Genomic DNA, 22,995 nt, shown 5'->3' on the forward strand with positions numbered 1-22,995 from the left:
ATCCTAAAATTCATAAGGAAATTCAAGGGGTAGAGAATAGCCAAAATGACCTTGAAACGGAAAGCAAAGTAGGAATACTTCCCAATTTCAAAATTTATTACAAAACTATAATAAGAAAGACAATATAATACTGATATAAGAATAAACATACAGGTCAGTAAAATATAATTAAGAGTCTAGAAATCAACCCTCATATTTACAGCCAATTGATTTTCAGGTGACAAAATAATTCAATGGGGAAACTACAGTCTTTTCAACAAATGCCACTGGGACAACTGAATATGCTTATGTAAAAAAAATGAAGCTGGAACCCTACCTCACATTATATATAAAAATTGCCCCAAAGTGAATCAAAGGCTTAGGTAAAAACTAAAACTATAAACTTCTTAAAAGAAAACACAACTGTAAATCTTCATGACTTTGGATTAGCAATGGTTTAGGTACATATCCAAGAGAAGTGAAAACATGACCACACCAAAACTTTTACAAACATGTTTATAGCAGCATTATTCATAACAGCCAGAGATAGAAACAATCCAAATGTCTATCAACTAATGAATGGATTAAAAAGAAATGTATATTCATAAAATGGAAAATTATTTGGCAATAAAAAGGAATGAACTGACACATAACACATGGATAAATCCTGAACACAGTATACTAAATAAAAGAAGCCAGTCACAAAAGACCGTGTCTTATAGGACTGTTTATATAAAATGCTCAAAGTAGGTAAATCTACAAAGACAGAAAGTAGAAAGTAGCTGCCTAGAGGAATGGGGAAGTTGAAGAGTGGCTACTAAAGGGTACAAAGTTTGGTTACGCGGTGATGAAAGTGGTCTACAATCAAATTGTGGTGATGGCTGTAAAACTGTGGACAGACTAAAAACCAGTGAAGTACACTCTTTAGATGGTATGCAAAGATATGTCTCAATAAAGCAGCCACCAAAAATAAACAGACAAAAAAAGTAAACAGCAAAAGAAATTTAGGGGCACAGAGATACAGAGTTTGTATTTCTCTTTGAAAAACATAAATCTATAGTATGACTGCTGTACCAAGACACTCACTATACCCTAATCTTTTTAAAGGATACATGTTATTAAATGGGGAAGGAGAGATCTTATTTAGCTTTTGGTCCTTTTCTTCAATTCTTCTTTAAAAAATAATAATATTTTGAGTATGCAAACACTAGTTACATTTTCTTTTCTTCTTCTTGAAAATAATGATGTTTTGAGTATGTAGTTAAAAATTATGTAATACATTTTGGATACTATCAGATGTTTATATCTATGAAATGAGGCAGATATAAAGAAAGAACACTAGGTTCAAAGTTTAACATTTTAGCGCTCTTTTTCTTTATGTATACTTATATATTTAAACATGATGCTTATTCTTTTTGTACCTCAGTCTCCTCTTCTAAAGATGGAGCAATACTTAGATGACCTTTGATAAAATTAATGTTATAAAAATACAGGTTTCTTAATATCCCTTAATAGTGTACAGATTACCATAAGATTAAAAAACAAGACAGCAGTTACAAGGTCCATTAACTCCAAATCACCTAGACCTACAAGAGCAATTCTCTTAGCTTAGCCAAAATGTTGGTCTGGTGCCTTATAGATATACTGAATAATTATCCACAAATAATTAGGAAAGGTACACAAAAAGATGGGAAATAAACTAAAATACCTAAAAACACAAAATGATTGAAATAACTATTTAAAATCATATAAAATGTTAAATCTATAAAGAGGTTCTTCAGTTAATTATAAACCTCCATAGGATGTCATTGTTACTTTTTTAAAAGTTAGAACAAGCTTCAAAATTGTTAAATTTGTCTTTTGCTAGCTACTCTGGCATGCCTAGCAAAAAAGTGGCACTGATTATTACTATTGGTTTGGCCAGAAAGTTCCTTTATTCTGTAAGATGGCTCTAGTAGCTCTAAGTTGTCTTTAACGTCATTCAATACAATTTTGCTAGATTGCATTTTTTATTTTTTGTGACAACTGTCATATCAGTGTGCAACTAAAAAAAAAATCCAAACTGGTAAATTTTTGTAGAGTAGTCCCTCTCTATATCGCGGTTCACTTATTGTGGCCTCACTGTACCGCGGGATTTAAAAAATATATATATTTAATTATTTATCACAGATTTTTCACTATATCGTGGGGTTTTGCAGCTGTATACATATGTTGTTAAAGTTACGTAGGTTTAAGAGTGTAGAATATGTTTAAGAACATAAGTAGTATTTATAAAAGTGTGGAAAAGGTTAATAAGGGAGTAGGAAAGGTTAAGGGACTGGGAACAGTTTATAAGTGTGTGGGAAGGGTTTATAAAGCCTTAAAATATATATAAATACTACAATAAATGTAAGGATCCTACTTCGCAGATTTTCACCTATTGTGGGGGTAATACCTGCAATAAGTGAAGGAATACTGTATAGCCTGGCTGGTTTGGCTCAGTGGATTGAGCGTCGGCCTGCGAGCTAAGTGTCGCTGGTTCGATCTTCCAGTCAGGGCACATCAGAGAAGGAAAACTCTGACTCCAAAAAAAAAAAAAAAACCTCCGCTGCTTTGCGGCATACCTCTTCAGGGGAAAGGCTAAGGGAGTAAACCCCGACAGAAAATCCGGAGCCGGAGTCCCTAAGGCGGTTTGACGTTGTAGTCAACACCGGAAACTCCTGCGGCGCACCTGGAGCCAAGCTGTATTGACTCCGTCTTTCCCTTGGACCCTTCAGCTGCGAAGAGAGGGGGGGTCTGCTGCATGGGCAACAGCAGACCCTCCATATCACCCTGCCCAGGCTCTGTAGCTTCAGCTTCACTGGAGAGGACACTCCAGCGTCATCGCAAGATGTCGATTCAACACGGGAGGAGACAGATACCGTGTCACTCCCGAGTCGGACTGCACAACCATTCTCGGCGGTGCAGATAGACTCTTAAGAAGCTACACCATCGTCTCTCGAGACTGACGGCTGCCAACGACTGTATAGCCATTTTAATATTGAAGATGGAAGAAAATACACAACGTTTTTGATATATCATGCTTTATTATTTCAAGAAAGGTCAAAATGCAACTGAAATGCAAAACAAATTTTTTTTTTTTTTTTTTTTTTTTCTGTGACTGATCGAATGTGTCAATAGTGGTTTGTGAAGTCTCATGCTGTAGATTTCTTGCTGGACGATGCTCCACAGTCGGGTAGACCAGTTGAAGTTGATATCGATCAAATCGAGACCAATCAACATTATAACACACAGGAGATAGCTGACATACTCAAAATATCAAAATCAATAAAGTTATTGATGAAAATTTAAAAATCTGTATTTTATTTTACAGAAAAAACTAAACAGACTTTTGGCCAACCCAATAATTTTACTGGAATTATAATAATTCAAAAGTGGCACAGGAATAGCATTCTAATCTGTTCTTGAGGCAGGATAGTAAGAAGCTAAGAAAATTCGCTGGCAAGTAGAATGGGGAAACTGAGACAGCTGAATAAATTGGCAGAGCAATTTATAGCCAGATATAGAAAGTCACCTCCCTAGATATAACATGTAGGCCTCAGTTGTATTCAGATTCAGGACCAGAAAAGCAGCAAAACCAGGTGGGTGATGGCAGGACCAGTCTGACTGCAATGACTAATGACTCTCTGCCCTGGAACTGACCAATCAGTGAAGACCATGACCTGAAAGAGCACACCTGGAAAACTGATGAATATTCTGCCAAAACCCTCCCCTGAGACCTCCCCTAAGATTCCCACCTACAAGAGAAAGATAAAAGCCTTAAGACAAAGGACCCAGCTTGTGCCCTCCCTCTGGGGAGCAGCCTGTGCCATTCCCTTCCTCCTCTTATTCCACCACAGGCACGCTTTGAAATCCTAAGGGTCCCCAGGAGACTTGGAACCAGGGGAGCAATGGGCAATGGCAGCTCGTCCCAGGCTAACCCCCTGTATCTGTCCCCAAAGACCTCTTTTCTCTGACTACCCATTGAGCTAAGGCAGCCCAGCCAGGGCTCTCCTGTTCCTTCTTCTATGCTAAGCCCTTCCTTGTTTTACCGTCCTCACCTTTAAAAAATACATCCTCACAGTCACCTGGACTCATGTTGTGAAATCTTTCATACATGCCCACAAGAACGCAAACTACTGGCTGGCCCTAGGCAGACCACTCCGGGACAGGTCTCCTGTCTGGTAACATTCTCAAATCACTTAGAATATGCCCTCACTTTGAAAATTCAAATATATAGTTAAGTTGATAAAAAACACTGGGCTTAGGTTTATTTATGAAGTTTCCTATAAACTTGACGATATATCCATTACCATTTGTATTATCATTTTGTAAGAAAGCTAAATTTAAGACTACACTACAGTATAAATGTTTCCAAATTGTGTATAAGTATTCATAGTGGCTCCTATGACCTTAAATGAAAGTATCCATTTCAATTAAGAATCTAAAACTCACCATACTTTATTATGCTTCAAATAGAGTAGCATCTCTCTTTGAAACCACAGTTTCAACTTGCAAAGTACAGTGGCGTTTTCCTTATCCTGACAGTTTCATTAGTTTATAAAGAGCTAACGGGCTCAGGCAAGAGAACAGTGCTTTTAATATCTAAAACTCTACAGCAATCACCTTTAAACAGAGTAACTGTACTCACATCAATATCCTCTTCTGTAAAAGTTTCTGGATCTTCTCCCATCATGTTGGCTAAATGTCTCTTTCCTATGTTGAATTCCTCAATCTGCTTTTTAATAAAATCCACTGTGTAGGTTTCACGTCTTAATGGTGCAATCTTTTTCTTTGTTGTTACAACTGTAGTATGTCTTAGCCTTAATATCTAGTAGAAAATATAAAAGAAAAAATTTACATTAAACAATGATCTTCTAGGCCACTGTCTCTAAAGAAAACAGGATATTCAAACAGTTGTCTTTTTTATGGTACTCAGTTGGAAGGAATCTGCAAACAAGGTAGGCTTGTTAAGAAAGCTGTCAGCATTGTCCCCAGCTCAAAAGCTTGCTTTCTCAAGCCTGTGCTCTCTCTCATACATACCACCATCAGCACCATTCCTCCATCATCCCTACCTCTTTGAGAACTAGAGATTCAAATAATGCCTTAGTAATTTGTCACCAGAGTTACAATAGAAAATGAAAGAAAAAATACAGGACAAATATTAAAATATCCAATTAAGAGTAAAACCTATGTTGTCAAACTCTCATAAATCAAAATAGCAATAAAATAGTTTCTTGCTACTCTTTGATGAGTAAGAAAGGGCAATTTAAAATTCCATGAAACTTTACAGTTCACTTTTCCTCAGGAAAGCACAGAGGAGTTTCTCTTTATACAATGAATCAACAATTATCAATTAGTAAAAATATGACCAGAATTGGTTTATGTATATAGTTAGCCTGCCCTTTTATAGACAGAGCCCGTTTTTACACTCCTGTTACCTCTCCCCACAGCCAAGTGCCACCAGCACCAATTAATTCCCCATCTCAACAGTTTTACTGTCTCGTTTCCCCCCTTTCCAGGTATTTCTTTTTATTTTTTTATGATTCCATATCTTTGAACAATGAAGAAAGTTATTTCCCATAATCAAAGTGAAAAAGCTTTTCTGCTCCAAGAAACATGGCGAAGGTATGAACTTGGGGAAGAAAAGCAACGGTCAGAGAGTGGAGGTAATTCTCCTAATGTTCCATTGCCAAACAGTGATTACACTACTGGTGTTGTAAATAATATGACAAGCATTTCTGTCCATAGCTAAAACAATCCATTCATAATACAGGTAAATCCACTACACCTCCCACCAATCACCAACCACAGCTCTCACAAGGTGAAAATGAGTCTTCCAGTGAACATGGCTCCATTCACCGAAGTAAGGAATTCTAGAGGAAGAGTAACATTAGGGAGGAAAGCGATGTATTTAGTTTTGCAATGATGAGTTTGAAATGCCTTACAGACAATCTCAGGAAAGGGGTCCAGGAAGTGTGAGGCACAGGAGAGATCTGAGCGATAGTCTATAAATAATCTCAGGACACAATATTAACACACCGTTAAGAGGAGGGGAAATGGCAGGCATTAGTGTTAGAATGAGAAACATCTCTTTTATGCAAAGAAGCAAAATGGTTTGTGAAGGAGAGTAGGTGGAGTAAGGTAACATGTCTTCTGGCCATTATTTTGTGAAATAGGACATGAGATGATCTGCAGGGTAAGGAGTAACAGGTTTGATAGACTGCATACTTTATATCCAAAGGGTGGCTGTAGAGGGTAGACAGAATAAAGGGAAAAAATTAGAAAAAATATTTAAGTGGGTATTTATCTGGACGGGAGCCAAGAGAATAATACCAAAGAAACTGGAATCTATACATATATACTATCTGTAATATTTTCTTTGTCAATTATCTGTGTGTCCTATATATTTCCTTTGTATGTTTCAGTGGTATACTGAATGCACCATTTAGTTCAGGAGAGTTCAATCTGCAGACTGTACTCTTCAGCATTATAAAGTGTTCCATTCACGTGTAATACTTTTATCCTGAACTCAATTCTGTTGGATAATAATACTGCAACACTTAAATTCCCATTTGCACTTCCCTGGAATATTACTGCCCATATTTTTTTATTTAAATTGAGTCATTTTAGGTTTTGTTTTTTTTTTGACCATGAGGATTTTTTTAATACATGAGAATATCCCATATAAATGGGCTTTAATATATACAGTCTTATTTTTAATCATATTTTACCTTTATATATTTTTATGTTTCCTTCCTGTTTTCTTTCTTTTGCTATGTGGTCTGTACTTTTTAAAATTTATCTTTTGATCTGGGAATTTAGACTATATACAGCCTTTTATTTTACTAGTGATTATCCATATGTCTCTGATAAAATGTTTACATGTATTCCTCCTACCAACTTTAGCAATAAAGCAATATCCACTGAATTCTTGCGTACTTATTCTTTTTTCAATCACAGTAATTATCTATTATTCTGTCCTCCATATATATATTTATCAGCCTCTCTTAGTCTTATTTCTTGACCTTTTTTTCCCCCACTCTATTATTTTTAAACCTTTACTACATGGTTTTATTCCTTTTTCTGCAGTGTCAATTATGCACTCTTAGTTTTTAGCTTCTTGTATCACTGATTTATCTTCAAAATTCTTTCCTTAACAGTTTCTTTTAATCACATCTTTTTGTCTTATCCCATTTCATTGAATGCTCCCTCATCCAACCTTTTTTTAAATGTTCTCATTAGTGTGAACTAGTTAAAAATAATTCTTCCATTTTGTTCAGTAAATGCTCTGTTGTGTTTTCTTCATCTCTCTCTTATACACTGCTCCTTTTCTCTTTTTATTCCTACAACATTTTAGCATCATCTCAAATAAAAGTTCATTATTGGCTTGAAAACTTCTTCACTTGATTTAAAATTACTTTTTGTCTGTCTATATTCTCTGGAGTTTGTGACACGAAGTGGCAGCTTTTGTACTTTTAACATAAATGAGACTTTAAAAATATCTGTAAAATGTTTACTGTTCATAAATGGCTTTAAGAAAACATGTTCTTAATTTGCTATTTTTCAGACAATTTCTAGGATCTTTAGAATCTTTTCAAAGACATTTGCACATACTGCTGAAGAATATGACATTCTAGGAATTCATAATATTTATTAAAGTTACAAAGCCATCACAGCATCTGTATCAGACTACTGAGTATATTTATTAAATGCTATGAATTATTCCAGAAGCAAATTCACACAAAGATATTTACATTCAAAGAAGTCCATTATTCATTAGTACAAACCACTAAGAAAGATGAGGCTGCATGTGAAACCACCACACCTTTAGCTGAGAAGAGTAAGAATTCCTGGAGAGGATCTGCTTTGTCAAAGTTAAATACAATTTCCAACAAAATTTTCTTCAGGTTCTACTTCCAACTGAGAAGTTATGACAGAGTTTCCTCAGACTTTGTTTTTATGGAATTGTAGATACAACTTGACAGATATGTTTCTTTTTAAAGATAATCACTGCATCAGACAACTACAATTTCAATCAAGCAGGTTGCCAAAGCAGACACCTCCTGACAGAGCAATGATGTCCCATATTTGGCCAAATGCCAGTGCTACACACTACTTTAAAAGTATTAACAGAAGTATTAAGGAGTTTTCTTTTGTTCAATTGGATAAAAATGGAACAGAAAGAATCTGCTGCTAATTTGAATAGAAAAGGAAAAAGGAAAAGGAAAAGGAAAAAATAGTTTGAGGAATAAAAGAAAAGGTTAAGACAAATGTGAGATTAGAGAAAATGTGGATTATTATAGGACATTAAAAGCTCCAGGAGCCCGTAAAATGAGAGATGAGAATAACAGACACTTAAGACAAAGACATCAAAGTTTTTACAATAAAACCAAAATATACAAGGGCTAAGCCACCAAATGTCATTGATCATTTTTCTCTGGCAGACAGTCCAATTCAGCAAGGACATATTGGCTCAGTAAACATGGAAAGTTTAAGCACTAAGAAAGTGCTTAGTAGAAAATAAAGTTAAGAGGACATATTATCAAGATTGTGTAGTAATATCTTTCAAAATAGAAGTTGGTCTACTGCTTTTCCTTATTACAAGTCATAAATACGATAGAAAGCTAAATAAGCATTCTTACATTAAAGATATTGATATACAATTTAAGAATTCATGGGTAACCTTTATAGTACACCATGATTGTAAACTGCTTATAATATACATAGTAATCTAATTTGTGAGAGAGAAAAAAATTCAAGTTCTTTAGCATAGCAAAACAGACCATAATCTGGACCCTGCAAAGATGTTTCTATGTGCAAAAGGTTTGCACTAAGCATTGGCTAATGGGATGACCCTTACATCCAGCATCTTGTGAGATTGCCTATCTAAAAGAGAAAGACCCCTGAAATTAACAGAATATTTTGCTCAAGTCCATGGCATCGGTCAGCTTACAAAGGCATTTCTACAGAAGGCAGAATGGCACTGTCATATTTAAAACCTTGGGGCTGGGATGGATACCACCTTCTGAATATTAAAGAATCAAGATCTGCCAAGTAAATATTTTGAAGCTGACGTTCCAAAGATAGTCACAAGAAAGCTGCACAGAATCAAATTTAAGCCTCTCCTATCAAAACCATTTGAGAATTACATTCAGAGGACACACTTCAAATCGATGGACACAAAGATTCAAAGAGATATGCCATAATTGGAGCAGATCTTCAAAAGATTTATCTTAACTGGAAGAGAAACTAAAGAAAAGTAACATGAACACACAATTGTAACAACAATCCTGATAACTGTGCTGGTTTACAAGATTCCAGAGTAGTCTGCAAACCTAATCAAGTGGGCTGCCAGCAGTTTTGGGACTGCCACTTTCATAACTACAAACAGATGAATATGGATGACCGGTTTGGGCAGATCATGACTGAAAACCAGCAGAGATGATATTGTGACCTGACAGGGATGGTAATCTCAGAAACAATGGCTGTCGTTGAATAAGTGGGAAAAAGCATCAGCCAAAAATATGATGGAACTGTACAGCATAATTGAGCCCCTAGAATTCCTGGACAAAATGGAGCTTCTGGAGCAGCTCATCAGTGCTACTACCTCTGCTGGGCAACTCAAGGAGGAAGCAAGCTAAGTCTGAAGATCTCTTGCTAATCTGTTCAATGCTCCTGCTGAGCCAGAAGCTGCAGCCACTGACCTTCTCTGAGCTAATATGCTCAGTTTCCTGAGGGATGGCCAGGTCTCATCTACCAGTCCATTCTACACTTGAGACACCTGTTACTAGAAATCATCTTTGAAAAAATAATAATACCCAATGCAGGTAGAAAAGGGCGCACACTCATACATCAATGATGGAATGTGAACTGCTACAGCCTTTTTGGAAAGCTATGTAGGAATATCTACTAAATGTAAGATGTACACATCCTTCGCGGCATAACCTCAAAACTGGAACTCTCTTCCACAGAAATAAATGTGTCAGTACCTAAGAACTATAGAAGGATGTTTACTGAGGACTTCATTAATGGGAAGAAAATGGAAACAAAGCAAATGCCCATTGATTACTAAATTAACTTTGCTACATTCACACCACATAAAATTAGACAGCAGCTAGATACATAATAGGTGACTTGGAGAGGTTCCTATTATATACGTAAGTTAGAGAAGCCAAAAATACAATGGGATCTATTTTTTTTTTAAAGTATGCATATGCTTTTCAGTTTGTATAAGACCAAAAGAAGACAGAGAAAGACCCAGAGAATATATAGGTTCAAGACTTCCAGGGAGGGAAAGTTAGCAACTCCCCGTACAGGCACACATATTAAGTGTCAACAAATAAAAATATTCTAATATTCTGTGTGCTACAGTCCCTTTTATAGATAATTGTGTGTATACAGGAAAGACCTACTCGAAAGAGATGTAAGAAAAAATAACTTCTAGAATATTTTCCATTAAGAAATAATAAAAACAAAAGTTTGATGAATAAATGAAAAGATGGATTGGTTGATTTAGGTTAAAATATTTAAAAATAGAAAAATGATAGCGTTCTTTTTTTTTAAACATATATTTCAGATCATAATATTTGATTTCACAATATTTGGTAACTTTATCATTCCCTCCTTGAAAAATTTCCCTGTTGTCCATTACACCAACACTGTCTTTTTTCCCTTCTGCTCATTCTCAATCTCTTAGGGGCTCATCTTCCTTGACTGTTTGTCCTTCAGGGCCCTGTCCCTTTGCTTATTCCTCATTTAGTACACCTTTCCTAACTGATCTACTTCATTTCCATGGCCTCGATTACCACCTACAAGGTAACACAGGTCTCGTAAATCAGTTATCTTCTTAAACCACAGGCTTTCCTATCTATGTGCCTATGGGGAATCTCCACTTGGACATCTCACGGATGCCTGAATTACAATTATATCCAAAAATGAACTCGTCTTCTTCCCTCTCAAATCTGTTCCTCCTTTTGAGATGCCATGTCAGTGAAAGGCACCATCCCACCATCTGGGAAGGCAGCTTCCCAATGCCTTCAGGAGTAAATGAAATGCTCAGGTTCTGGTCCCCATTTCTCCACAAAGTTTTGGGAAAATTAAGAAAACGGAAACTACACAAATGCAAGACACTTTAAAAAGTCACTATCTATCCTCTCCACTGTGTGACTTTCTCCTCCGCTAAGTCTCCAGGCCGCTGCGAAAGTCCAGGTCTCATTCAACCGCTGGGGCGCGGCCCTGCTCCCTCCCAGACAGCGGCGCAGGTGGGAAGACCTCAACCCAACACCACACGTACGCAGGAACTCCTGGCTCTAGTCCCGCCTGCACTCTGCCAACCCCTGAAGCGACCTCGAGAGTGGCTGCTCAAAACCAATACCCACTTCTCCCCTCTCAACCTCAAAAGTCGACTGAGCACCTGAGACCCTAATTAGGGGTCCCTATCCGAGGGCAAGCGACACAGCAGGGGAAAGCAGCGGCGCTTGCTCCATAACCTCGCGCTACAGGGACCAGCACTTCCACTTCTCCCAGGCCTTACCTGATATCCGGAAACTGTTTGCAGTTCTGCAGCCGCGACTCTCCAAAGGACTTGTCTCCGAGCCAGGTTAACCTTAACCCCGATAAAGAGCCGGTAAGAAAGTGCGGCGTAGGAAGACACCCAGGGGGCCGCCATCTTGGCCGTGGAACGCTTGGGCAGGAGGGCAGAGGGGTGGGGCCTAGGGACTGCGCAGGCGCTGGCGGGCTGGGTTCCGGAGGTCCGGGAGCTCTGGGGAAGGGTTTGAAACAAGGGGCGTGTCCTGCAGCCCAACAAGGCTGATAGGGTGCGTGAGCTTACCGGTGGTGTCCGACTCCACCCCCTGGCCCGCATTGACAGCCTGCTGGAGAGGTCGTGGATCAGTCATTCATCTTGGCCACTTTCCTCTTCTGCGCCTCTTGAATTAAGTTGCTCTCCAATTCCCCTTGTGACCGACTTCCACGTGACTCTACAATCAACCTTTCCTTCCCTTGACTACTGCTGCACCTTCTTCACCTGGCTCTCCCTGGATCGGGGAACCTGCGCAGCCCGCCCGCACCTCCCTCTCCATTTTGTCTGCCCCACGCTCAAACTTTTCTTTAGTTTCTCTTCCAATTAAGATAAATCTTTTGAAGATCTGCTCCAATTATGGCATATCTCTTTGAATCTTTGTGTCCATCGATTTGAAGTGTGTCCTCTGAATGTAATTCTCAAATGGGTTTTGATAGGAGAGGCTTAAATTTGATTCTGTGCAGCTTTCTTGTGACTATCTTTGGAACGTCAACTTCAAAATATTTACTTGGCAGAAGATCTTGATTCTTTAATATTCAGAAGGTGGTATCCATCCCAGCCCCAAGGTTTTAAATATGACAGTGCCATTCTGCCTTCTGTAGAAATGCCTTTGTAAGCTGACCAATGCCATGGACTTGAGCAAAATATTCTGTTAATTTCAGGGGTCTTTCTCTTTTAGATAGGCAATCTCACAAGATGCTGGATGTAAGGGTCATCCCATTAGCCAATGCTTAGTGCATACCTTTTGCACATAGAAACATCTTTGCACGTGCTTGCACCCCCTCTTTGTTTTGGTCAGGGAGGAAGAACAGGAGTTGAATGTGCCCCCCCCCCCAAGGCTTGTGGCTATGGGTGTGCAGATTCTGGGGGTGCTGTGCCCACCTGGAACTTAGAAGCAGGGTTGACAGCCACTGGGGGAAGGTTATGACATTTTTAAAATGAGCATGTTGGAACATATAAGAACTATGTAAGTACTGAAATTAGATTAGGAATTGTGGAGGTTTTATTCTTTTTTTTTTCCTTTAAAATTCATCTTACAGTCTTTTATTGCATTACAGAAAAGCAAATGTGATACATTTCCCACTTCTAGGGGCAACACCTGGACTGCTGCATTAAATTTTCTGTGTAGCTTGAGTTTGGGAACAAATACATCATTATAGGTTGACATTGGGTATATAATTTGTAGACAGAAGCAATGATTAGAATCAAGAATGTGCTGATAAACATTTAAAATATGAAAGATCTGTAATTTTACCAAACACATAAGGCTTAGATTCATTTCATTTGTCTCTCATATACTGAGCACCTATTATGGCATCAAGCATCCTAAGGTACCATGATCATCAAGTCCCAAAAGTTCAATACGGTGGAGTCACATCTAATTGAGGGTTTGGTTCTAAAGTCAGATTGTGAAATAAACATAAGGAGAGTCAAAATGTTGGGTTAAAAACAAGTATTGCAAAGATGTGAGATGACAGGAGCTGTTAGATGCTGCTGGTGGAAGTGTATCTTGGTACAGCCCTCTTGAAATCAACCTACAAATCAATGATCTAAAGTTAAGATAAGCACACCCTACAATCAATCAATTACATTATTGGGTGTATATGCTGTAGAAATTTTTGCACAGTGCACCTGGAGACATATATAAGACTTTTTGTGACAACAAATATCTATCTATTGATAAGAGGATGGATGGATAAGAGCACCGTAGAGAAATGACAGTGAATGAACCACAACTACTCATATGAACATGGATGAGTTTCACCAAGAGGAGAGAAAACAGTCACATATACTTACATATCATGATACCATTTATATAACATTCAAAACCCAGCAAAACTAAACAAGATATTGGTTAAGAGTTTATTTATATGTGGTAAAACAATAAAGAAAAACAAGAGAATGACAACCCCAAACTTCATGGTAGTAAATATCCAGAAGGGCGGATATTTATACCTATGAGCAAGGTACCCAGGAGCAGCATCAATGTCCCTGCCAATGCTCCTTATCTTTAGGTGACCAGTGAACACACAGGCGCTTGTTTTACTGATACTATTGAATTTCTAAACATATGTTATAGATACATATAACAGGAAGAGTTGGTTTTCTCTTCCATCCCACCCTGACTCCCACTGAAAGATGTGGCAAACTAGTGGAAATTGGTACAATTGTTATTTCTTTTTCCTGTGTTTCTCATATCTCATCTTCTCCTATGTTATTTATTATCTTTTTTTTTAAGGTTCTAACTGATTTTTTAAAGTATATTTTATTGACTATGTTGTTACAGTAGTCCTAATTTTTTCCCCTTTGCTCCCCTCTGCCCAGTACGCCCCTTTCTAGCAATCCCACCCCCCTTAGTTCATGTCCATGGGTCATGCACATAAGTTCTTTGGCTTCACCCTTTCCTACATTATTCTTAACTTGCCCCTGTCTATTTTGTACCAACCAATTATGCTTCTTAGTCCCTGCACCATTTCCCCATTTCTCCCCCTCCCCTCTTGCAGCTGATTACCCTCCAAATGATCCCCATACCTATGATTCTGTTCCCATTCTGGTTTGCTTAGTTGGATTTTGTTTTTATTTTTTAGATTCAGTTGTTGATAGTTGTGAGTTTGTTGTCATTTTAATGTTCGTAGTTTTGATCTTCTTTTTCTTAAATAAGTCCCTTTGACATTTCATATAATAATGGCTTGGTGATGATGAACTCCTTTAGCTTTACCTTGTCTGGGAAGCACTTCATCTGCCCTTCCATTCCAAATGATAGCTTTGCTTGACACAGTAATCTTGGTTGTGGGTTGCTTTTCATTACATTGAATACTGCTTGCCAGTCCCTTCCTGCCTGCAAAGTGTCCTCTGAGAAATCACCTGATAGTCCTATAGCCTTTGTAGGCAACTCTCTGCCTCTCTCTTGGTGGCCCCAGGACTCTCTCTTTATCTTTCACCTTTGGCATCTCAGTCATGATGCATCCTGGTGTGGTCCCCTCTGGATCCAGCTCGCCCGGGACCCTCCATGCTTCCCAGACCTTTATGTCCATCTCCTTTGCAAAATTTGGGAAGTTTTCCTCATTTTTTTCAATTCTTGCTTCCTCATTCTGCACTGGTTGGCTGTTTTTTTTTGTTTTTTGTTTTTCCCTTATGTTTCAAATCATTGATTTGAACCCTGGTTTCCTTCCCTTCACCATTGGTTTTGTGTGAATTTTCCTTTTTTCACTTAGCACAGCCTTCACTTTTTCTCTTATGCATTAGCTCTACTCAAGCATATCTGTCAAGCCTGTAAGCAACTTTATCACCAGTGTTTTGAATTCTGCATCTGTTAGGTTGTCTATCTCCTCATTTGTTAGGTTGGCTATCTCCTTGTTGCTTAGTTCTCCCACTGGAATCTGGATTCATTCCCTATTTTAAGCTATACTTCTCTGTCTCCTCATTCTGACAGGCTCCTGTGTTTGTTTGCCTTCGCGTAACAGGTAGAGCTGTTGCTCCAGTTATGTTGTAAGAGGTGATTCGTCAGTACAGGGCGACCTGTTTTACCATGTTGTAGTGCTGTATGTGGGGGAGGGGTCCGAGAGGGAACAATGCCGCCTTCCCAGCACTCATCCCTTTTCCAGGCACCTCTCCCACTTCTGCACTAGACTGGTGTCCCTCTAGCTGCTGCCCTGGTTGTCGTTCCCAGACTGGGTGGGTCGGGAGACATTCTAGGAATGTGTGGGCCCTTTAAACAAGAGGACTGAGCCGAGACTGGCAGTTTCTGCCTCCACCCTAACCCCCACTGGTCTGCACAGTCAGAAGCAATGAGACTCAATTTTCCACGGTGCTAGGACTGTGAGCTACAAGGTCCGGTGAGGAGCTGGGAATGCTCCCGAGGTGTCCCTCATGACTCTTTAAAACCTGTGACTGCACTTTCTGTCAGCCTGCTGCTGTCATTGCTGCTGCCACCACCACACTGCCTTCCCTCCGCCCTGTCTCCGCCCCGCCTACCTGCCTGGATGAGTATTTCTTCTTTATATCTTTGTTTGCTGAACTTCCATGCAGTTTGATTTTCTGGAACTTCTGGTTGTCTCCAGTTTTGAGGTAGTTGTATTCCTTCTTAGTTGTGGAGGGAGACGCAGTGTATCTGTCTATGCTTCCATCTTGGCTGGAAGTCCTGAGGTAGCAAGATTTTTAACTTAATGTACACAGGCAGGTGCCCACAAAGATAACTTGAATGGAAATTAAATCTGCAACTAGAAAAGTCTTTAATTATCTAGACCCCTCCTAGCTAAATAACAGTATACATGGGGTATGAGAAAGAGTAATGTAAATTTCACTGGAGTTTGAAAATATTTATGAGAAGTAATTTAGTACATAATTGCTTCCATAACAGAGAAACTGAATCTGTCTCAGTCTACAAACTAAGTCTATTCTCCCAAGATGCATATACTTTACCATATTAATCGAATTTTAATAAATAACAAATAGAATAAATATATTCTTTGCTTTTATCCCTAGTATGGACCCAATCCATCTACATATGCTCTTTACCTATGAGCCATCAGTTATGTTTGCTGGGAAAGAAACAGCACCTAGGGAGCTGTCAGCCAGTGCGATTATAATGCTTCAAGAATCATTTCTCCAGGCTTCATTATCAAAAATAAAACAAATTTACATGGAACATAAAGATGGATTGATCATACCATTTGCTGTGCATCGAAAATGAGTTTAAACATGCACAAGTTCATGGGCAATGTGCTTAGGGCCACTGTCTCCCTCGCCATGTTTATAATTACTTTACATAGATTATGTCATTAAAAAAATTGCAGGTAGACAGTGAAAATAGTTATTTCGATTGGGTGGTTGGATTATGAGAGGTTCTCCTATTTGAAATAATAGTGTGTAGAAAATATTCAGTGACATTATAGCTGTTTCACCCACACCCTAAGCATGGATTTGGGCTCAGTACAGGGCTTCCCTGTGTTGGATGCTGAGTGGAAGTAAAGAAGGTCTAGAAAAGGCAACTAAATGGTCAAAATTATAGACTGGATATAGTCAATATACTAGAACTTTAAGAATGAAAAAATATATACTTGAAATCAATATAAACACTAAGAGCATAGCTAAAATAATCACAGATGTAATCATCAAATTCCACAAACTAGATGCAAAGTGAACTTCTGGAGATATGAAAGAGACTATTTTAAGACATTGTAGGACTTCTGGCCAAGATGGAGTTCTAGACAGAGAAGCTGCGTCTCCCTCCACAACTAAGAAGAAATACAACTAACTCAAAACTAGAGACAACCAGAAGTTCCAGAAAACTGAACTGCATAGAAGTCCAACAAACAAAAATATAAAGAAGAAATACTCATCCAGACAGGTGGGAGGGGCATATCCAGAGCGGAAAGGACACGATGTGGAGTGCCGGCAGTTGCAGCAGCAGCAAGCCGGCAGAAGGCACAGTCACGTGCTTTAAAAAGTGGGGAGGGACACCTGGGGAGCATTCCCAGCTCCTGACCAGGCCCCACAGCTCAAAATTCCAGCACCAGGGAAAATTAAGCCTCATTGCTTCTTATTGCATATCAGTGGAGGTTGGGGCGAAGGAAGAGACTGACAGTCTCTCAGCAGAGTCCACTTGTTTAAAGAGCTCCCATATTCCTAGAACATCCGCAGAACCACCCACTCTGGGAACAACGGCCAGGGCAACAACTAGAGAGGCACCAGTCCCATACAAAGTGGGATAAGTGCTTGGAAAGGGGGCAAGTGCTGAGCAAGTGACATTGTTCCCTCTCCGGCACCTCCCCCACATACAGCACCACAATGTGGTGAAACAGGTCACCCTCTACTGATGAGAAAACCTAAGGCTCCGCCCCTTACAAAATAACAGAAGCAACAGCCCTACCTAAGACACAGAAGAAAAAAAAAAAAAAACACAGGAGCCTGTCAGAATGAGAAGACAGATAAGTGTGGCCCAAAAGGGGAAACAGATCAAGGTTCCATTGGGAGAACTAAGCGACGAGAAGATAGCCAATCTAACAAATGGGAGACTGCCAACCTAACAGGCGCAGGGTTCTAAACACTGATGATAAAGATGCTCACAAGCTTGTACAGGTATACTTAAGTATGGCAAACGCATAAGGGAAGAAGTGAAGTTTATCTTAAAAGAAATGAAGAAAAATCCACACAAAACCAATGGTGAAGGAAAGGAAACTGGGGTCCAAATCAATGATTTGGAACATAAGGAAGAAATAAACAGTCAACCAGTACAGAATGAGAAAACAAGAATTGAAAAACATGAGGAGAGGCTTAGGAACCTCTGAGACAACTTTAAACAAGGCAACATTCAAACCATAGGGGTGCCAGAAGGAGAAGAGGAAGAGCAAGAAATTGAAAACTTATGTGAAAAAACAATGAAGAAAAACTCCCCATATTTGGCGAAGGAAATAGACATATTAGTCTAGAAAGTACAGAGTCTCAAACAAGGTAGACCCAAAAAGGACCACACCAAGACACATATAATTAAAATGCCAAAGGTGAAAGATAAAGAGAGAATCTTAAAAGCAGCAAGAGAAAAGCAGAGAGTTACCTGCAAAGGGTGCCTATAAGATTATCAGCTGATTTATCAGAAGAAACTTGCAGAAAAGAAGGGACTGGCAAGCAGTATTCAATGTGATTAAAAGCAAGGACCTACAACCAAGATCACTGTATCCAGCAAAGCTATCATTTAGAATGGAAGGGCAGATGAAGTGCTTCCCAGACAAGGTAAAGCTAAAGGAGTTCATCATCACCAAGCCATTATTATTTGAAATGTTAAAGGGAGTTATTTAAAAAAATGGAGATCAAAACTATGAACATTAAAATGACAACAAACTCACAACTATCAACAACTGAATCTAAAAAATAAGAACAAAATCCAACTAAGCAAACCAGAATGGGAACAGAATCATAGGCATGGGGATCATTTGGGGGGTTATCAGCTGGGAGGGAGAAGGGGAAAAATGGGGAAATGGTGCAGGGACTAAGAAGCATAATCAATTGGTACAAAATAGACAAGGGCAAGTTAAGAATAATACAGGAAAGGGTGAAGCCAAAGAACATATATGCATGGCCCATGGACATGAACTAAAGAGTGTGGGATTGCTGGAGGGAAGGGGGGTACTGGGCAGAGGGGAGCAAAGGGGAAAAAATTTTAACTACTGTAAGTAACAATCAATAAAATACACTTTAAAAAAAAGACATAGTAAATAGCACTTTACACTGTAGGCAGTAACCTAAAAAGTGCTTTGATTCTAAGAAGTTGATTTTGCCTGAAAGTGTACATAAGTTAAAAAAAAAAAAAAAAAAAGAATTGTTTTACAGGCCTGAAAAATGATAAATGTTTTGAAGCATTATTTTAATTCTTATTCTTTTGTGGATGGAAGTAAAGGTAAGAGCAACATATCTCCAGTGTCTCTAGTAGAGAATGAATATGGATTTAGATGGACCATGGGGTATAATTCTAAGAAATAAAAAAGAATCATATAAATTCTACATGCTTATACACATAAGCTCCCCTGGCTGGTTTGGCTCAGTGGATTGAGCGTCGGCCTGCGAGCTAAGTGTCGCTGGTTCGATCTTCCAGTCAGGGCACATCAGAGAAGGAAAACTCTGACTCCAAAAAACCTCCGCTGCCTTGCGGCATACCTCTTCAGGGGAAAGGCTAAGGGAGTAAACCCCGACAGAAAATCTGGAGCCGGAGTCCCTAAGGCGGTTCGACGTTGTAGTCAACACCGGCAACTCCTGCGGCGCACCTGAAGCCAAGCTGTATTGACTCCGTCTTTCCCTTGGACCCTTCAGCTGCAAAGAGAGGGGGGGTCTGCTGCATGGGCAACAGCAGACCCTCCATATCACCCTGCCCAGGCTCTGTAGCTTCAGCTTCACTGGAGAGGACACTCCAGCATCATCGCAAGATGTCGATTCAACACGGGAGGAGACAGATACCGTGTCACTCCCGAGTTGGACTGCACAGCCATTCTCGGCGGTGCAGATAGACTCTTAAGAAGCTACACCATCGTCTCTCGAGACGGACGGGTGCCGACGATACACATAAGCACACACAATAAAACAAAAATATTTTTTAAAAGTTATTTAACATTATATGGCATTAATTGAGCACTGTTCTAAGTTTTATCTCATTTAATCATAAAGACTCTCTGAGGAAGACACTATTATTAGAAGCTAAGGCATGGAGACCACGCAGCTCATGGTTCCAGCACAGAGGAAAATAAAGCCACCTTGCTTCTAAATTGTGAAAAGTAGTGGGGGTAGGGGTGGTGGAAGAAACTGCTGGTTTCTCAGCAGAGTTTGCTTGGTTAGGGGGCCCCCATGGTCTTAGAACATCCACCAACCCACCCACTCTGGAACCCACAGCCAGGGCAACATCTAGAGAGGCACCAGTCTCATACAGGAAGTGAAAGAAGTACCTAGAAAATGTACTGAGCAATTGCTGAACAAGAAGCATTGTTCCCTTTCAGATCCCTACTGATAAATACCTAAGGCTCTGCCCCTTACAATGTAACAGGAGCGACAGCTTTACCTAAGACTCAGAGGCAAACACAGGAGCCTGGCAAGTTGAGGAGACAGGGAAATATGGCCCAAAAGAGGGAACAGATCAAGGTTCCAGTGGGAGAACAAAGTGATGAGGAGAGAGCCAACCTAACAGATGCAGAGTTCAAAACACTGATGATAAAGATGCTCAGACTTGTCATGTATGCTTGAGTATGGCAAACACAGAAGGGAAGAAGGGAAAGCTAAGCTAAGGGAAATGAAGGAAACTCCATACAAAACCAATGGTGAAGGGAAGAAAACCGGGTTTCAAGTCAATGATTTGGAACATAAGGAAGAAGTAAACAGTCAACCAGTACAGGAAGAAAAAAAAATTGAAAAAAAAAAAAACCAAAAAACAAAGAGTGACTTAGGAACCTCTAGGACAACTTTAAATATGCTAACATCCAAATCATAAGGGTGCCAGGAGGAGAGGAGGAAGAGCAAGAAATTAAAGATTTTAACTGTAGTTATAGTTGATAGGCTTAAGTGATTAATGGATGCGGACAGCTGTTATCTTATGAACTAGAATACATGACTCCAGGAAGTAGACAAGCAATTTAACCTTCATACCCCAGGGGGTCTCCAAGCCATGAGATGGTATCTGAGCCATGTGTTCTAGGGATGTGTGTCTGTCATGCAGATAATGAATTGTTTATTACCCATAAAGAAATACTAGAAAAATTACTTCTGGCCTGCAACTTTTATCTGATTAATCTTTTTCCAAACCCCTTACCTATCCTTTTCTTATTATTATTAAACGGTCAGCTTGGGATGAGATGTTAAGACAGTTTTAGGGTACATAACCTGCCATCTTTTCAGATTGCTGACATCTGAATAAAGCGTCCATAAAGATTCAATCCTTGTCTCTTTTTATTGGATCTGGTAGTGATAGGCAACACAAACACTGACTTTCGAGTTTTACACACTTTAGGTTGATTATACCCTTCATTTATCATGTCCCCACCACTCTTGGTGTCCTACTTCTGGCTGTTCCCACATTTGTGTTAATCCCAGTTTTCTATGGCGTCCACTCTAAGTGCAACATATATGCACTTGACAAATGCTTCTTGATACAAACACAAACCCCCAAGCTATTCTGATTTGCCTACTCAAAGACAGTTAGGAAAGCTGGGGCTCTAGAACCCAAGCAATTCTTCCAGAAAGGCCAACCAAGGAACTGGATATTTCATGGTTTGGAGACATGGGTAAACCTTCCCAAACATCTCTGCTGACTTTGCCGCCCAGCTGGAAAGTGGAATTTTGATACATTAGGAATTAAATAATTTAATCTACACAAAGACTATTTTATCTTTATCACCTAATAGTTATTGATACATTCTTTGCAAGGCTCTGTGATAGGACACCTAGGTATAAAGATGGTACCTGTCTGTCAGCAGCTTATAATCTTATAGGGGGATAAAAGGTGTTATACAAATATGATTATTCTAAAAAGACTGTGGTATAGTCATAGAAGAGTTATAAAGTGATTTGGGAGTTTGCAAAGGAAAAAGGTACTTCCTGCCAAATGGATCGAGATTTTCTAATGTTTTATAGAACTGCCAATCAAATTAAAGGAACTACCTTGGCTGGTGCAGCTCAGTGAATTGAGTGCCAGCCTGCAAACCTAAATGTTGCCACTGTCATTCCCAGTCAGGGCACATGCCTTGGTTATGGGCCAGGTCTCCAGTTGGGGACATGCAAGAGGCAACTCTCACACGTGGACATTTCTCTTCCTCTGTTTCTCCCCCCTTCCCCTCTCTCTAAAGATAAATAAATAAAGCATTTTTTTAAAAACCACCTAGCTCATTTCTCTACCATTGTGCACAATTTCTAAACTTGCTCTGAAAGCAATTAATCTACCTCATTTTATAATACCTACAAAGAAAAATTTTTTGTCTCAATTTATCAGTTCATAAGATTAGGGATTATTCTTAAAAATCCTAAAAGGACTCTTAAGCATTTCCATACCACCTTTCCTATTTTTACTGAAGAAACTTATATGACCCATTTTTCAAGTGTTTTCTGAGATCGAGTATCATATCTGAAATCTGAACTTGTGTCCAATGTCAAAAAAGTATATTACAGTCTAGTGTGTGATTAAAATATTTTATCTCTTTATAAATAAAGTTTGTTGTGATTAGATTGTAAACATCTGTATGAGGTTCTTTTAACTTTAGACTCAAAGGAACATTTTAGCCTGGGAAATACACATTCCTGAAATAAGAATATTGATTTTCGAATGAAGCTATAAGAGTTACATTTTTAATGACCTTTGAAATTTAAAAGCATTTATACTTATATGACAAATCTATGATTTCTTCTCATTTTATTGATATATACAGCACTCTTTTTAAAAAATCCTCACTTGAGAATATATTAATTTTTAAAGAGAGAGAGGAAGGGAGAGAGAACAGGGGTTGAACCCACAACCTAGATATGTGCCCTGAGGATGGAACCCACAACATTTTGGTGTATGGGACGATGTTCCAACCAACTGAGCCACAGGTTGGGGGCTCCAGTCCTCTTTAGATATAGGTTGCTTACCTCAGGGAATACACTTGTCAAATATTCATATTCTCTATAACTTTTAATCTAATCAGAGCAATGTATTTCTTTATGTCAGAATAAAGAGTTCAGTT

At 39.0% G+C, this 22,995-nt stretch overlaps 1 protein-coding gene and 1 pseudogene across 2 annotated transcripts in view; one reads left to right on the plus strand and one right to left on the minus strand.

The window, feature by feature from the left end:
• Positions 1–11,705, minus strand: part of MRPS9 (mitochondrial ribosomal protein S9) — a 61,198-nt gene extending 49,493 nt beyond the window's left edge. For both annotated transcript variants that reach the window (XM_090281872.1, XM_090281873.1), the window contains exons 1-2: positions 11,534–11,705; positions 4,649–4,828 (exon numbers count right to left, since the gene is read on the minus strand). In XM_090281872.1, coding sequence (XP_090137998.1) covers positions 4,649–4,828; positions 11,534–11,668 — 315 coding nt within the window. In that variant the 5' untranslated portion in view covers positions 11,669–11,705. The remainder of the gene's footprint in view (positions 1–4,648; positions 4,829–11,533) is intronic.
• LOC150006585 (leucine carboxyl methyltransferase 1 pseudogene) lies at positions 8,789–9,661 on the plus strand (annotated as a pseudogene).
• Positions 11,706–22,995: the final 11,290 nt, after the last annotated feature.

Source organism: Furipterus horrens, unplaced genomic scaffold (genome assembly GCF_987537825.1).
Source record: "Furipterus horrens unplaced genomic scaffold, mFurHor1.1.pri manual_scaffold_6, whole genome shotgun sequence".
In the NCBI taxonomy this organism is placed as follows: Eukaryota; Metazoa; Chordata; class Mammalia; order Chiroptera; family Furipteridae; genus Furipterus; species Furipterus horrens.